At 37.6% G+C, this 18,343-nt stretch overlaps 2 protein-coding genes across 2 annotated transcripts; both read right to left on the bottom strand.

Moving 5' to 3' along the window:
* Positions 1-1,592: 1,592 nt before the first annotated feature.
* On the bottom strand, positions 1,593-5,572 carry LOC131322007 (heat shock cognate 70 kDa protein 2-like). The gene is made up of 2 exons (XM_058353089.1): positions 5,079-5,572; positions 1,593-3,580 (listed from the first exon to the last, which is right to left on the bottom strand). The coding sequence occupies exons 1-2, from the start codon at positions 5,290-5,292 to the stop codon at positions 1,839-1,841; spliced, it is 1,956 nt and encodes a 651-aa protein (XP_058209072.1). The 5' UTR covers positions 5,293-5,572; the 3' UTR covers positions 1,593-1,838.
* Positions 5,573-13,590: 8,018 nt separating this feature from the next.
* On the bottom strand, positions 13,591-15,239 carry LOC131322006 (F-box protein CPR1-like). The gene has a single exon (XM_058353087.1). It carries the CDS (start codon positions 15,025-15,027, stop codon positions 13,864-13,866), a length of 1,164 nt encoding a protein of 387 aa, XP_058209070.1. The 5' UTR covers positions 15,028-15,239; the 3' UTR covers positions 13,591-13,863.
* Between the last annotated feature and the right edge of the window lie 3,104 nt (positions 15,240-18,343).

The raw sequence follows: 18,343 nt of genomic DNA, 5'->3' as shown, positions 1-18,343 counted from the left end.
TATTATGGAGGTGGAGAGAGAGAAAGGGGGGTTCCGTTCCGCTTTTTTCAAAAAGTAATTTTTTTAAAAAAAAGTAATTTTAAATTTAAATATAATAAAAATAAAAAATAATTTTTCAATTTTTTTTTATACAGTTTAAAAAATCTCAATGAGATTTATCAAACAAGATTCATATTGGTAGAAAAATTATTTATCTAAACACATAATTTTTAAGCTTGAAATTGTCTTCTTTTTAAAAAAGTTACTTTTTTTTAAAAGTGGAACATGCTCGAGTCAAACAAGTACTCCGGTAATAATGATGTGTAGAGTTTGTCTTTTTTGCATTGGGAAGTGCCGGTGGAGGTTTGTTTGGTAGATGGCATTGATAAGTGGTCCGATCAAGGTTGGCGTCTTTGTTATACTCCTCCTCCGTATATAATAGGAGTACTAAAATTTCTTGGGGGAGTAAACTTTGATTTGGTCTTCTCTTCTCTTCTTTTCTTTCCTTTCCAATTTTTGGATCATGAACTCACTCACTCATCCCTCCTTTTGTTTCGCCACTTCATTTCTTTTCCCTTTTTTTTACAAGCATATAAAGAACAAGCATAGAGTAATCTACAAGCGAAGGGTAATCTAATTTGGGTCTTATAGTCGGTGGAAGTTTAGTTTGGGTTACAATAAGGGGTGTTTCCGGTAGTATAAAATTTGTAGATTTTTATTTGTGATTAAGAAATTGTAAGGTGATTCCGGTAGTAAATAAGTTGTGAAATGTCATACTGTTTCCGGTAGTAAATAAATTATTGATGATTTGTGAATAGAGTTACTGTGACAAAAACAATATTTGTTAACAAATTTTTTGTTAGTGGAAACAAAATGTAAAAATGCCGAAGGATTTTTAGTTAGTGGAAACGAAATGGAAAAATGGGTCAAGTTTTTTGTGATTTTTGTTAGTAGAAACACCCTTAAGGGGAAATTTAGTTTGGCTAACAAAATATAATTTAGTTTGGGTTACAATAAGGGGAAGTTTTGTACTAACACTTGCAGTATTTGCTTATTTTCTATATCTGCACCAAATCAATGAAATCATTACTAAGTTGTTCTTCTAAAAAAGTCAATGGTTTTCCCGCAAAAAATGAGCCAAATATAGCTACATAAAAACGAAAATAAGTCAATAAGCCAATTTTTCGTTTTCATTAAAAAAAATTAGATTTCGATCAAAATTTTTTAATTTTTAGATTCCTCTTATCATAAAGATGCAATAATTTCCAAAAAAAATAATGATAAGCCAAGTGATACGAAAAAAATTTGAATAAAGACAAAAAAATAAGCCACTTGACTTTTTTTGTCCCAACAACCCCTAATTTTGCCTATTGGTTCAGTCACAAATTTAGAAACCACCAAAAGAAAAAGAAAAAAAAAGACAACTAATCAGGTCTTAAAACCTAGTTCTCCATTGAAACCTAGCACAAGTTTCCAGTTCATAGTTGATCACCTCATTAGGCCAGCCAAATAAGCTTCAAGTGCAAGAATAACTCGCTATGAAAACTAATTGTCCTACAGCATCTCTGCTACCGGGTGTGTAACATTTTGCAAGCTTATAGCAAACCAGGTACTTTCGGTCCGTAAGCCCCCATGGTAATTCATCAAACAAATCACAACACCCACGAGTAATAATTATCAAAAGACTAACCAGGGAATTTACGAAAATGAAAACTTAAAAATAAAGAAACTTAAAAATTAATCCAGGCTTTGAACACAACTATCAATATCCTTCCAAAGCCTTAACCATAATCCCCGAAACACCATCCTGATTATGCAGAAAACAGAACCACCACGAAACTAATTAAACCACCAGCATTTTAATCAACCTCCTCGATCTTAGGCCCAGCACCACCACTTCCACCAGCAGCAGGAATGTCATCATCCATACCGGCACCGCCCATATCGGCACCACCTGCACCCTGGTACATCTTGGCAATGATCGGGTTACAGATGCTCTCTAGCTCCTTCATCTTGTCCTCAAATTCGTCCGCCTCGGCAAGCTGGTTGCTGTCCAGCCAGTGGATGGCCCCGTCGATGGCATCCTCAATCTTCTTCTTGTCTGCAGCCGGCAGCTTCTCCCCAATCTTTTCGTCCTTGATCGTGTTCCTCATGTTGTACGCGTAGTTCTCCAAGGCGTTCTTTGCCTCCACCTTTTTCTTGTGTTCCTCATCCTCCGATTTGTACTTCTCTGCCTCTTGAACCATCTTCTCTATCTCCTCCTTCGATAGCCTACCCTTGTCGTTGGTAATGGTAATCTTGTTCTTCTGTCCTGTGGTCTTATCCTCCGCAGAGACATTAAGAATGCCATTGGCATCAATGTCAAAGCAGACTGTAATCTGAGGAACACCCCTTGGAGCCGGGGGAATACCAGAGAGCTCAAATTTTCCAAGTAAATTGTTGTCCCTTGTCCTTGTTCTCTCACCTTCATAGACCTGGATCAAGACACCGGGCTGGTTGTCGGAGTACGTAGAGAAGACCTGTTCTTTCTTGGTAGGGATGGTTGTGTTCCTTGGGATCAATACAGTCATGACACCTCCGGCGGTTTCCAAACCAAGGGATAGAGGGGTGACATCCAACAACAAGAGGTCTTGGACCTTCTCGTTACCCTCCCCACTCAAGATGGCCGCTTGAACAGCGGCACCGTAGGCAACGGCCTCATCGGGGTTGATGCTCTTGCATAGCTCCTTGCCGTTGAAAAAGTCCTGCAAAAGCTGCTGGACCTTTGGAATCCTGGTGGAACCACCGACGAGGACAACGTCGTGTACTGTGCTCTTGTCCATCTTGGCGTCTCTCAAACATTTTTCAACTGGCTCCATGCACTTTCTGAAGAGATCCATGTTGAGCTCCTCAAATCTGGCGCGAGTAATGGTGGAGTAGAAATCAATACCCTCGTACAAGGAATCGATTTCGATGGTGGTTTGGGCGGTGGAGGAAAGAGTCCTCTTGGCTCTCTCACAAGAAGTCCTCAACCTCCTTAGAGATCTTGGGTTGCCGCTGATGTCCTTCTTGTTCTTCCTCTTGAACTCCTGGACAAAGTGGTTCACCATTCTGTTGTCAAAGTCTTCCCCTCCAAGATGGGTGTCTCCTGCTGTGGCCTTGACCTCAAAGATACCCTCTTCAATGGTTAGAAGAGAGACATCAAAGGTACCGCCACCAAGATCAAAGATTAAAACGTTCTTTTCTCCCACACTGGTTGCTTTCTTGTCAAGACCATAGGCAATGGCAGCAGCAGTGGGTTCATTGATGATACGCATGACATTGAGACCGGCAATGACACCAGCATCCTTTGTTGCCTGGCGTTGAGAATCATTGAAGTATGCAGGGACAGTGACCACGGCATTCTTCACATTTGAGCCAAGGAATGCCTCAGCAATTTCGCGCATTTTAATGAGAACCATGGAGGAGATTTCCTCAGCTGCAAACTGCTTGTCCTCACCCTTGTAACTGACAACAATCATGGGCTTGTCTCCAGGCCCGGGAATGACCTTGAAAGGCCACAACTTCATGTCACCCTGAACAGAGGAGTCGCTGAACCTCCTACCAATCAACCTCTTAGCATCTGCATGACACATATCATTCATTCAGGTCAAACAAAAACCTAGAAAACCACTAAAAAACGCATAGGTAGGACAAAAAGAACAAAAACTACTGCAAAAAGAAAAAATACAAAGTCAACCAAATGCAACTGCTGATCACAGAATTGTTCAATTCAGATGTGCACTCATGTTGCAAGAAAATCATAAATGCGTGCAAGAACATAGTGAATTAACAAAGCAAATTTCAAAATATAAGCATCTCCAGCGAAGATGTTTAAGTAGTTCTTCAAAACACCTAACTAGACAGTAACTTAGCTTACCCTATATCAGGCAAAAATGAGACCCAGTTCGCTTGTGTGTACAGTTCAAACACAATACTCCCCCAGTCCCCAATTGTCAGTCTTTGTTGGGCCGTCGTGCCCACTTTCGTATCAACAAACAACAGATTCTCGATCTTCAGTTTTTTTAAATTTGAACACTAATTAGTAGCTGTAATTGAGATTAATCGAAAGGGTGTGTAAGAAACATACAGTATTTCGAGCCGAATGCGACGTCTTAGCAGGAGTACTCTAGCAAAATAATCTTGCTGCTTTCCATTGAGATAACCATTTTGATGCGTTATCAACATCATGAAACATATTCCAAGTTTCCCTCTCAAAATCCAACTATCCGCTCTTAAATATTTCCCATAGTTCCTCGTTATAAATCATAGATGGCACTGATCTATTTACTCTATCATGATTATAAATAACTAGCAAGTTGATCTTGCTTTCCTTTGAGATAACCATTTTGATGCGTTATCAACGTCATGAAACATATTCCAAATTTCCCTCTCAAAATCCAACTATCCGCACTTAAATATTTCCCATAGTTCTCATTATAAATCATAGATGGCACTAATCTATTTACTCTATCATGATTATAAATAACTAGCAAGGGTTTTATGCATGTTAATCTTGCTACATGACAGAATTTTCTCATCCTGATGAATGCCCAGGTTCTGTAAATCTTTCTACATAACAGAGAGATGAAAAAACTACAAGGACCTCGAGTGTGTCAAAACCTAGAAGCGTATAAACTAACAGGATCTAATGTTGAATCCAAACCACTGAATAATCAACATCAGATATAACATGACACAGATGTCAGAACCTTGAACAAAACACCGAGACGAAGGCACAAAAATAAATAAAGAATCCGTACATTACTAAAGAGAGCATCGAAAAGAGCACTAAGATATCTCATTAACAACTAAAAGTAACAGAACAAAAGATCTGTACAAACAACAGATCCATCGATAAAATCAAAGTAGCAATAAAGTTTCGAACAAGAAGAACGCAAGATACCAAAAAACCAATTATATATAGTCTTTTAACACAAAGCAGCACAATTAAGTGATAGATCTGAAACAGCAGCACATCTAACTAGCAGATCCAACACCATCCGTTATGCACGCACACAATATCAAATATCAAACATGCAAACAAGTGAAACATAATCAAAGAGAGAGAAAAATCGTACCGAAGACGGTGTTGATGGGGTTCATGGCGACCTGATTCTTCGCCGCGTCTCCGATCAACCGCTCCGTGTCGGTGAAAGCCACATAGGACGGAGTCGTCCTATTTCCCTGGTCGTTGGCGATGATCTCTACGCGATCGTGCTGCCATACTCCCACGCAGGAGTACGTCGTGCCGAGATCGATCCCGATCGCCGGTCCCTCTCCTTTTCCTGCCATCGAACCGAATTGCTCTCTCTCTCTCTCTCTCTCTCTCTCTCTCTCTCAAGGGTTTCGTCGGCGAGTAGTAAAAGAATGAATACAGATACAGAAATAAGTGGATGTATGATAAATCTAGGGTCTGCGAATTGCTTGATGGTGTAAGAGAGGAGTGGGATTTTATAGCACAGTGAGTCCGCGTAGGGCTATGTGTTCGAGAATGTTCTCTTTTTTTTATATACGGAGTATTTTTTTATAGGCGTTCGAGAATGTTCGGAAACCCCTAAATTCATGACTCACGTCTTTGGGAGGGAACACGGCACGGAAGGAATCAGAGGGGTTTTTTGAAATGTTGACGTGGTTTCGGGGACAATAAACAGCATGCTGCATGCGAAACACGTGTTTACCACGTTACAATTAAATTACGATAATTAAATTCGATAACACAACCAAGCTTGTGAAGTTGGTTGTCGCATATCTTTCTCCAGTGGTGACTTGAGTTCGGATCCTACGAGAAGCAAGGTTTGGGGTTTAGGGTGCCTCTGAATCCCTCGTTGACTAACATACTAACACCCCACTAACTTCCGTTGATTTATAACGTATGACAAAAAAAAATCGAAAACACTACAAGGATCGATTATTTTTTTTATTAGTAAAATAACTAAAATAACATTTTATTAATGAGAAAAAGGAAAAAGAATTCCAACCAAGGGTTGAAAATTACACCCCGTTGGAAACTAAGTCCAAACACTCTTAGAGGGATAAAGTCTAATACGCTCGTGGGCCTACAATACCTAAATAATAGGAGTACAATAAGCACATAAAAAAACACTAACCCACCCACTCAAGAAAACCCAAAACACAGCTCTAAACTATTGAAAAAATTCAAGCATAACTGCCCAAACTGCCACCTACCAATCTAGACAGCCGACCACCACCACCACCGCATAGCCACCTCCATCAACCCTCAAACCGCCACTAGTTAACCAAAACGAAGGAACAAATAGTGCACTAAACAACCCAACTATTGCAGAAACCAAGAGACCGTTGCACCCAAGAGTGACCACGGCGAGAGCCACGCCGACCCAATCGCCCAACTCGCTCAATTCCCTTGCCATTAGGCCAAAAATCGAAACCTCAAAAGTAAACGTACCGGAGATCGAGCAAGAGAAAGGACCACGGCTGAGAAAGTAGGCGGAGGGGAGAGATGCCAGGAAAGAATAGATCCAACAGAACTCAGGGATTATGGTTGAAAAAAATGGAGGGGGAGAGGGAGAAGACGGAAAAAACAAAGGAAACCATACCAGAGCCGATTTCGTCGAGAGCATCCGAAACCCCTGCAACGACCGCCGAGAGACCGCTAGATCGACTCCCATAAACGATCAGGGAAAGCCAGAAGCCCTGAGACGCCTAATGTCAGCATCGCCACCCTAGCCACCGCAGTCGACCAAACCCGTTACTTCACCGATCATTTTGTGAATAAAAGAAGGGAGAAACAGAGAGGTGAGAAGGGGGAGAGAGAGAGAGAGGAGGAGGAGGAAAGAGGAAGGGGGGGTGGTTGAGGACTCTAGGCGGCGAGCATCGCCTCCCCAAGAAGAAGGAGAAGATGAAGAGGTTAGAAAGGATTTTTTAGAAAGAGAGGGGTTTTGCCGAGTCCTTACCTCTGCTCTATTACGAGGATCAACTGTTAGGGAACCGATGGGGCACCGACCAATTCTGGGGCCTACTTCGAAATCTCACACAAATGATTTAAACTGTTGACTATTTTTTTAAATAATTTTTTGAGTATCCCCATAAAATTTCGTAATTGGTCGGTAATCCATCGATTTCCTAACGGTCGTTTTGATTTTTCACGAACAATTTCATTTTTTTTTCATAAGAATTTTCAAATACTAATTCTTCCCACGTTAGTAAATTTTTGACTTTAGTTTTTTTTTTAGTCCCGACAATACGTAAATTCTAATTTGGTCATTACATTTTTATTTCAATTCCATCCTCTCATATGTAAGTATTTAGGAAAAAATTTAGAAATATCCCTGAACTTTCACCGCAGTATCCCATTAACACCTGAACTTAGTATAAATTTAATTATACACCTACGGCCCGATTGGATGCCGTATGTGGTTTGGGTGTATTATTTATGAAGGGGGATAAGATAGTAAGGGGTATTAGTTAAGAAAGGAGGACCCATATTGATGTGACATTTATAGAAAGTGTATTAAAAAGTAGATGGTTTGGATGATGTATGAGAGAAGGAGGATAAAATAATACTAGGTTTGGATGGAGGATAAATTGGATGTATAGAAAAGGGTATATGATGTAAAAAGCTGACAAATAACTCTTTTACCCTTGCTCAGTATTAAAATCGATAATTTATTAGATTAAATATATGATTACAAAATTCAATAAAATTTAATTACTTTATCACAATTAAGCAATACTAATTTAGTTGACTAATAATTTAATTATTTTAATAATTTCAAAAACCCACCCACGGTTTTCAACCAACCAATTACACAGTTTTCTACAAAGCCACCCACCCCTCTCTCTCTCTCTCCAAACCCACCCACCTCTGTTCCAGTTGGAGTCGACGATGGCAACTTGAAGACGGTGGATGGTCAGATCCACACCGTCGATGGCCAAATTTCGAACGGCAACAGCGACGTTCGATACTTCTCTCTCTCTACTGTAAATGACAACTTCGGTCATAATTTTTTTCCTCTCTCTCTATTTTCCATTTTTTTCATTCTGTGTGCATGTGTGAAGAGGTGATGAAAAGGGGGATTAAGGAGGGCAGAACTGGCAAGATTTCACCTGTAATGCCCCAGATTAGTTATGGCTACCTCCGGAGGTGGCCATAAATTAGTACCATGAGAGCTGTATTAACGAAAACGGGGAGAAACGAATACAGGAGCGAAAAATCATACCAAACGGTGGAGCAACTGTCCCATTAGAAACCAATACACCCGGATTGCACAATACACCCTATGGATATAACATCCAATCGGGCCCCTAAAGTTCTCCAAAATTTCGTCAATCAAAAATGCTACTTGCACAACCGTTGTGTTGGTTGTGTGCGTAATTCTGACCGTCCAAATGTATTTGGACAGTCTAGATTTTAAAAAAACTCTTCCAAGGAAAAGTTTAACTTTTATGGAGAAGAGTTTGAGTGAATCCTGGTCATTTATTACAGCAACGGATGGCTAGAGATTGATTGTGTGTTATATTTTACACAACCGTTATGTGTGTAGCACTTTTGTTCTTCAATTAAGGTCCACTCCACCGGTCGACCTGGTGTCTGGTGATGACATGTCAAAATGTTTTGCTAAAAAAAGATTGCCACGTGGCGTCAAACCCAAAACCAATCCATACCTGCATTTAATCCCTCGTCAAAGGGTTGGCAATGGGGCGGCCGAGAGGCCGAGAGTACTATTTCCATCCCTGGCCCGATTTTCAACATATTGTTTTTTTCTTCTATTCCCGCTACAAACGGGGAACGATGATCCTGCAGGGATTCGAGAATACAAAGTTTTTACTATAAAAAAAAGAAAAGAAAAAAACAGATTTTCTAAACAACAAAGAGCAAAAAAATAAATCAACGAAAGATTTAAAATAAGATGCGGATCTTATGGACTTTATAGCTGAAGATAAAATAAAAAAGTTTTTATAGTTGCAATTAAATGAGCACAACCCCAAGGAGGAAGCTATGGTACACAAGTTATACCGTATGTCTAAATTATGACAATTTGTGATTTTCATTATGCCGATTTTTGATTTTTTAATGCATATTTATGATTCTAGTTACGACTTGTACATTAAAATTTACCTGTTGAATAGGTCATTAGCAGGTTACCCATAATTAAAAAATATTGTTATTATGTAACCATAATTATTCGTACCGAAATCCATAACACTTGTACCCTAACCAAATATATGCGTACAATATCAAAAATTAAATAATGCTACCCACAAATGTTATAACAACACCATAAATTGACATTATCTTACCACAATGAATTGAACCAAATTTTTTTTGACTCGTATGATATTCCGTAACAAAATCAAAATATATCGTACCAGAATCAACAATTGTTATACTCAAGCCAAAAATATTTGTAAAATGCCACAAATTTTATAAAATAACCACAATTATTATGACAACACCTAAAATTGTCATTTTCTTAACACAATGTGTTGTATCAAAAGAAAACATATTTAAATAGCACAAATTATATAACAAACCATAATTATTATGACAATATCATAAATTGACGTTTTCTTACCACAATATGTTGTACCAAAGGAAATTAATTAAAATATTTCGTAATAACACATGTCTAAAATACCACAAATTCAGTAATATAACCAAATTTGTTATGACAACACCATAAATTGACGTTTTCATACCCAAACCTTGTCGTATAAAAAAATTCAATCAGAATGTTCAATTAACGATAGTTATAATTAACAAAATATCATACCACAAATTCAGTAATATAACCAAATTTGTTATGATAACACCATAAATTGGCGTTTTCATACTAACAACGTGTCGTATAAAAAAAATTTAATCGGAATGTTCAGTAAACGATAGTTATAATTGGCAAAATACAATACCACTAATTATTTTCAATTCCTGTCACATTATTTTTTTTAAATTTTAAAATTTTCACCATATTATCTTAATTTTCGATTCCCTCCATACTATTTTTTCAAATTCTTATTTGTCCCTACACAATACCTCAATAATTTAAACTAAAAATTAAGTTCTCGCACAAAATTTTCATCCAAGAAATTCACCAAAAAGTAAGTACTATATCCAAATTTTTGAATACAACTACAATTTTCTCTCAAAATATTGTCTAAATCAAATTCTTTATCTACAAAATTTAATTCAAAAAATCAAAATTCCTTCGTGGAAAATGAGAGGTCACTAAAAAAATAATTATCCTATTGTCTCAAATGCATACACTTTCGACACTAAAATGGAGTACAAAAAAATAAGTGTGAATATAAAAAAATAGAGTGTGAAAATTACTCCCCTTTTTGTAATTGGTGAAATTAATTATATTAATACCCAATCTTATTAATATTCAGGACGATGCACTTAACAATTGGCACTATATATTTGACACATGGATCGGTGTCAAACCTTCACCTTATGCATACCAGTCAAAATTTAATGGTGATCCTTGGAACTAGGTCGTGAAAGTAAAATCTAAATAATTTTGTAAATTTATTGTCATTGTACTTTCTCTCAAAAAAAATATTATAGTCGACATATTGATTTACACCAATGACATAGGCTATAATATGATCTACAAGTGTAGGCCCAACACTAGGACGGAGGTATTTAAGGTCTCTGTCTTCTCAAATTTTTAGCCTGAAAATAAAGCCCCAACATACAAGAAATATTATATAATTAATAGCCTTTAGAATTACAAATTCTCAATTGTGTACCATGGTGATAAAGTGTTGGAATTTGAACATTTATTTAAAAGATCTGGAGTTCAAGTCTTACACCCTTCGTTCCTTTTTTTTTTTTTTAAAGAATGTTGTTATTTTTTAGGATAAATTACATAGTTAGTCCTTAAAGTTTCATACTTCAACAAATCTCGTCGTTCAATTTCAATACAACATTAAAATATAATAATGCACCATCTGAGCCCCACGTAAGGTGTTTTTTTAATTTTATTTTTAATTTTATCAGAATCGTCTGTCTTTTACATAATATTAATTAGGTCATTCGTACCAAAAATGAAGTTGATGGCTTATAGCTAGACACTTAATTGGATGGAAAATATCGTTCTATTATTCAATTTGCCTGCCAATGATGGAGCTTTCTAAACCTGATTGAGACAAAAATTTACGTAGGTGACTTAATCAACAAACATAAAAAATTCAACGGATTTGATCGTCATTATTGTGTCACAGTCGCATGGCTACATTACATTCAACTACAACAGAAGATTAGGTTTCATACCAAATACTATAAATTGACTGTACAGTCTAAATGTCGTTACTGAGTATTTTTAAAATGATTGATCAGGACTGTTAGGATGTTAAGTTATACAATATTTAATTTGTGATATTTTAGACATGTATCTTGTTTGGGTATAATAATTATTGATTGTGCTAAGATATATTTTGGTCTTGTATCTAGTATCTTTTGATCGATTTCTTTTGGTACAACACATTATGGTAAGAAAGTGTCAATTTTTTGTGTTGTCATAACAATTGTGGTTATGTTATATAATTTGTAGTATTTTACACATGAGGGAGAGGGAGAGAAAGTCAATGAGGAGAGAACAACCTGTTACCTGCTAAGCTCTTTTTTTATTTTATAAATTGATTTAATAAATGGGTAGTCCGGATTATTTACTTTGAAATCCAAGGGTTTAAAATTATGATGCGTACGGTACACCCTCTAATAAGGGGTGTATACCATAGGACTACCCTGAGCACAAATTTGCTTACAATATATACAAGTAACCAAACAACGGAGAATAGTAGAAAAGGTGTATGCGGCGCCGAAAAAATAAGAACTGGGAGTGTTAATGAGAAGAAACCCTAGACAAATATAAGTAATACTAAAAGGTGTACATATATTTCGGGGACAGGGCGAGGTGGGGACTGGGGAGCAAATGGGGAACGAATTCGAGGCGGGAATATGTCAGTCCTCGCCTCTTACCTAATCCCCGAAAATTTTCAGAAAAAAATTCCAATATCTTACCCAATCTCCAAACATATCTCCAAATTACCAATCCATTCAGGAGTGGAATCAGATCGAAAACGGACGGGTTGAACGAAACGACCTTCCCTAGTCCGAAGTCTTCGTGTCCATCTTTCACTCTCTCTCCCACCTTTGTCTCATTCTCTTATGCCACCATGACAATACACATCACCACCCTCTGCAATCCTAAATTCATCCCTCTCTTCTTGCTCTTTCAATCAATTGCAACCCTCAAATTCGAAGATTTGCACTCTTATGATTCCCACTGAAAGAGGCCCTATTTAGTCTGAACCTTCTTCTCTGATCAATTTTCTTAGAATTTTCATCAAAATTAACTTCAATTCTCCTTTTATTTGTCAATTATTGAACGTTTTGAAAACAACTCCTTTTGTTTATGGAACCCATCGATAAATTTATTCAGATTCGCTAGAGTGATGCAAATTTATGGAATCAAACTCGATTGTTTTGAGTTGGTTCCATGATACGAAATAACGACATTTTTGGGTTTTGCGGTACCCATTTTTTTACCACATTCTAACTCAATAATAACTCTTAAAAGATAAACGAAGCTGAGATGGAAACAAAATTGACATTGCCACCGTAATTTCTGGGAACAAAAACCTCACCGGGTTTCAGATAAATCAGTAGAAACCAACTTTTTGATAGTCCTTTTTATTGTTTTTTTGAGATTTTTATATAAAGAATTTTGTTCCTTCTTTGAAAACTTTGAAACTTTTTCGAATTCCCAAATATATTTTTCCTTTTACTAATTTTTTTTATTGAGTTCCCTAAAAATGGGTTCCAAAAAGAGAATTTTTGACTTGCGCATAGCCCCAAAGGGACGTTCAGATTCCAGTGCAATAACTCTTAAAAGAAAGGATCAACGAAGATAATATTATACTTGGCAGAGCCACCTGCAAAGAATTATAGCATACTTATAGAAACTAGAAAGTGACCAAAATAGAAAAGCGATCTCTTGATCACAAATGAGAAACCAATACCCATAATCTGAAGGAGACAGGGTCCTCTTCTTTCCACCTTCAAAAATTCAAAGGTACTAATTTCTTGCATTTGAGAACATATTTTCCTAAATGTCCTTGTCAGAAGACAAGTGGGAGGAACTATAAAACATGAGTTTAAGCATAGAATTTGGTCAAGGGTTATAACTTATAAGGCACAAAATACTGCCACAGCTTTAAAGCAATTCCTAGAGAATGTTTCACTCCATGCATTGGCAGTTGGCGCGGAATGCAGATACCCATATTGCAACAACACAAATATGTTAAACCTAGGATAGAGTTTGAGTTGAACTAACTTGCATGTCCACACCACCCATCACCTAAAACCTAACAGAAAATTTTTTGAACCATCCTGACCATAGTTAAACAGATCAAACTTACACAAATGACTGACTCTACATCTTCTTAGTCGCAGTTTTTTACGTGTCATGAAAAAGGAACAAGCATGATGGCAAATTTATAAGGACAACAAATAGAGAACTGATGTGCCATGAGAAACTGGAAACTTAATAAACCGAACAATTGAACTTCAGCGAGTTGATATTGGTAGTGAATCAACTTAGTTAGTTGAAGCTACAAAAGAAGCCAGTTCGAGAGACAGTTAGATATCAACAAAACAAAGCGTCACGACGCCAAGCCCTACAAACTGCTAGAAATCTGGCATTACAATATTTATACTGATAAGAGCAGAGGCGTCCAAAATAGAAAACAAAAGATGCCAATGCAACTCCTCCATCAAGCCCAGTCATGCAGCAACTAGCTACAAGAAGTAACCATAATACTACTACTACTAGAAACTGACCAAGATCATCTAGCCGTCGTGATCTGCTCTCCTCCGGATCAAAAGAAGGTACGTTTCCTTCGCTCTAGCATAACAAGGCTCTCTGTGAAAGTACCCAGTGCTCCAAATCGCCCATCACCAAGCACGATATCCTGAACATTTTTCTTTTCAGGATCATACGAAACCAGCTTCCTATCATAAGTTTCAGCTATAATCTTTCCACTCTTTGTAAACACGAACACGCGATCCACCTTTCCATGAGGCAGCACAACAGTGAACTGTTTAGTCCAAGATTTAGCATTACCATATTCTTTCATCCACCACACAGAACAGCTCTCATCTCTAGGAAAGCAATTGACGAAAAGCGAAAGTGATCCTCCAAATTCCTTGATACCAAACGAGACCAGGCCCATGGCCCTTTCTTCAAATACCTTGACCAATTTTTTAGGAAGACCCAACTCCCGAAAAACCTCATCCTTAAGATCAAATGCAAGAATAACCTCGAAGGCAGTAAGTATCTTTTTCGCCGCCAACCAATGCACACCCCCGTTAGCAAACGCTACGGATCCGCTTTCTGCAATGCGGGGCACAACAATACCCGCAACCTTGCTCCAAGAATCCTTTTTCAGACTATAAACCTCAACTTCAGGCTTAACTTTTCCCATGAAATTGCCACAATCATCGGGGCAGTAAACAACCCTCACAACCCTGTAGTCGCTATCGAATTCGCAAAACCCAAACCCAATAACAGCATAAGTACTCCAGTGCCTCAGCTGCTCGGAAAAACACGAGGGAGGGAGGGTCTTGTACCTCCGAATCGAGGGGTTCCACAGGTACACGGCTTGTCGAAGCCCGAAACGGTCTGCAATACAGACGAGGCCGTTGGAAGAACCGATGACCTCGGCAGTAGGGGTTTTGGTCTTGAGAGGGAGATCAAATGTTGCCTGCCTTGTGTTTGTGTCGCTGTCGCAGAGAAGAGAACATGGGTTTCCGCTGGAAAGGTTCGGTGGGACGATCAAGAGGTGAGAAGTGTTGGACGAGTGGAAATGGAGGTGTTTGGCTATGAAGATGGGAGTTCGGATTAAGGAGTGGAATGATTTGCGGACGGAGGAAAACCTGATCAGGGTTTTGGCCGGCAACCTCGACAGGATGTCCATCACGACGTCGGCCGGAAGGTCGTTGAACGACGTCGCTGTAAGATCACCGCTGCCGCCTTCGTCCATTAGTATTGATTTCCCTGAAAACGGATTCTTCGGTCCGTCGCCGGAGAATCAATTGGAGGTGTTTTCAGGGAGTGAAGCGGTGGTTGAAGCAAGACTGGGGGTTTGCTTTCCTTTTTCCCTCCGTGTTTAAAAGGAAGAAACGCGGCGGGAATTTGAAATTTTGGAAAAGAGCGTCAGTGGGAAGGGAAGATGAGAGAGAAAAGTGAACTCAACCGTGCACGGAGGGAGAACAGACCGAAACGAAAGGAATTAATCTGGCTCCGCTCTCCAGTATAATGGGAATGGGAGAGGAGCTTCCCATCTGGTTACTCTTTTTTCGAAATCGCTCATTATGTATAGATATATCCTCGAGTAATTCAACACTTTTTCCCACTTTTTCCAAGATGAAATGCTTTTGGATCAGGTGTATTCGATCAACACACATTTTTAATGGCGTTTGGATCTTAAAATTTCTTTGTTGGTTTTCAATAAATACTCATTACTTTCAAAAAATTTCTTCAAAATCCAAACGGAATCGCATGGTCCAAGTACTTGACGATATGTACATAGTGAACGATTTCGATCATTAACGTATATCCGGTATGAGCCCGAAAAAAGAGCAACCGGACGGAAAGCTCCTCTCTCATTCTGGAGAGAGGAGTGGGAGAGAAGTTTTAGAGCATCTTCTCTGCTGTGCTAAACAAAAAAGTAGGTGTAGAGGAACAAGAACCAAACAAAAAAGTAGGAGAGAAGTTTATTTTTGTCTTTCATTCGTAAAAATTTGAGTTTCGATGATAATTTTTTTAAGGGCAAATTTCACTTACCTCCCCTGAGATTTCTGACAATTACAGACACCTCCCCTCAGGTTACTGAAATTGCACTTACCTTCCCTGTCAGGGTTAGCAAGTAACAGAACCTAACGGAGGAAGCAAAAATACTTATTTGCCCATGGTATTATACTGAATAAAGAAAGCCGGATAAAAGAACAAGGAAGAATAAAGAAAAGGGAAAAAATAAAAGGGAAAAGTATACAATGTTTTAGCTACCTACCCACCACGTGTAGTGTAGGGTTGTGATGTGTAAGGGAAAAGTTTACATGTGCCGCGTGTTTTTTAACTTTCTGAGACCGTTTGGGCCTCCAAACGAGCCTCTGAATCATTTTGGAACACTTAACCAAATTTAACGAAAATAAATTAAGTGTTTCGAATTTCAATTCGTTTGAATGGGTGGGAAGATTTTATGTTTTTGATCATTTAATTCTAAATGGTCATAATTAAATTTTGACTATAGGACTCTTGTTGGTTAATCCTAAGAGATATTTGATTCTACGATTTTCTTAGGGTTAATCAACGAGAGCCCTATAGTCAAAATTTAATTATGACCATTTAGGATAAAATGATCAGAAAACTAAAATCTTTCTATCGGTTCAAACGAATTGAAATTTGGAACACTTAATTTTTTAACCATATTTTTTAATATATAAACTGCAGGTTGAAAAATTAAGTGTTCCAAATTTCAATCCGTTTGAATGGGTGAGAAGATTTTATTTTTCTGATCATTTAATTCTAAAGGGTCATAATTAAATTTTGACTCCAGGGCTCTCGTTGGTTAGTCCTAAGAAATATTTGATTCTACGATTTTCTTAGGGTTAATCAACGAGAGCCCTATAGTCAAAATTTAATTATGACCATTTATGATAAAATGATCAGAAAACTAAAATCTTTCTATCGGTTCAAACGAATTGAAATTTGGAACACTTAATTTTTTAATCATATTTTTTAATATATAAACTGTAGGTTGAAAAATTAAGTGTTCCAAATTTCAATCCATTTGAATGGGTGAGAAGATTTTATTTTTCTGATCATTTAATTCTAAAAGGTCATAATTAAATTTTGACTCCAGGGCTCTCGTTGGTTAGTCCTAAGAAATATTTGATTCTACGATTTTCTTAGGGTTAATCAACGAGAGCCCTAAAGTCAAAATTTAATTATGACTCTTTAGAATTAAATGATAAATAAAATAAAACCTTCTCACCCATTCAAACGAATTGTAATTTAGAACACTTAATTTTTGAGAGAAAGCAGTGTCCGGGCAACGAATAATTTCTCAAAGTTGAGCCAAGGGTAGATTTGTCATGGAAAAATGTCTTTATGCTGACATCATCACCTTTATTGCTTTTCCGTTACGTCAAACTAACGGATGGGCTGAACTGCAACCGACAACTAAACCAGAGGGGAGGTAAGTGCAATTTCAGTAACCTGAGGGGAGGTGTCTGTAATTGTCAGAAACCTCAGGGGAGGTAAGTGAAATTTGCCCCTTTTTTTTTAATTCTCTTCTGTTCCGATTTGTTTCTCTTTTTACAACTTGGGACCTCAAAAATTTTGCCTAGCATTTCCAATTTATTATTTTTTAAATATGCAACATGGATTTTATTTGATAGATTTTAATATTTATTCTATTAGACAAAGTTTTTTAAATCCTACTACATAAAACATTATATATTGCAAGATACAGATAATTTTTTGAATGACATGTATGTCGAAATTGGACAAACAAATCGAGACGGAAGGAGTATTTCATGATGGGGTAATTTGGGCAGCGACAAAAATATATACAATCTAAAATATGGGAGACACCAAATTGGTATTAGAATAGATGAAAAGAGAGAATTTCTTCTCTTTTTTTTATTTTTTTTGTAACAGTAATTACTTCATTGATAGGAAACAGAGGTACATAATACATACAATAATCATGTAGAAGTGGCATTCGTCATTAATCAAACAACTAGAAAGCCACAAACAAACCAAAACCACCTCTCATAGCCAAAGAATGGGCCACCTCATTTGCACTTCTACACACAAAAGAAAATTCATGCAAATTAAAAACCTAAATAATCGTTGCAACGAGGCCAACAAGCCAATCGATCTGAATTGTCATTGGACCGCCTCTACCACCGCCTTCCTTCATCAAATAACCATCACCACCACCGATTGTCGGGATTTGAACCGCCATTTTGGTGATGAAAAGGATGGCAAGAGAACGAAAAAGAGGAAATAACATAAACAAACTCTAAGATCTGAAATCGAGTTAGAAAACCCTCACTATAAATGAGGAGTTATTGAAAACGAGAAAAACCATCACTATGGAGGAAGGAAACACCTGTCAAGGACAAAGCCCTCCCCTCCCGCCGCCGCTTAAGGGTGATGAAAACCTTAAGGGAAGGGAGGGAAAGGAAGAGAGGCGGCTAGGGTTTTTTAGAGAGAGTTGCTCTGGATTAGAGAGAGAAATAAATTTCTTTTAAAGAAAAAGAGAGCTTGCTGCAGCAAAGATTTGGTAA

Source organism: Rhododendron vialii, chromosome 4a (genome assembly GCF_030253575.1).
Source record: "Rhododendron vialii isolate Sample 1 chromosome 4a, ASM3025357v1".
Classification (NCBI taxonomy): Eukaryota; Viridiplantae; Streptophyta; class Magnoliopsida; order Ericales; family Ericaceae; genus Rhododendron; species Rhododendron vialii.
This window is presented reverse-complemented; position numbering and strand designations above follow the sequence as displayed.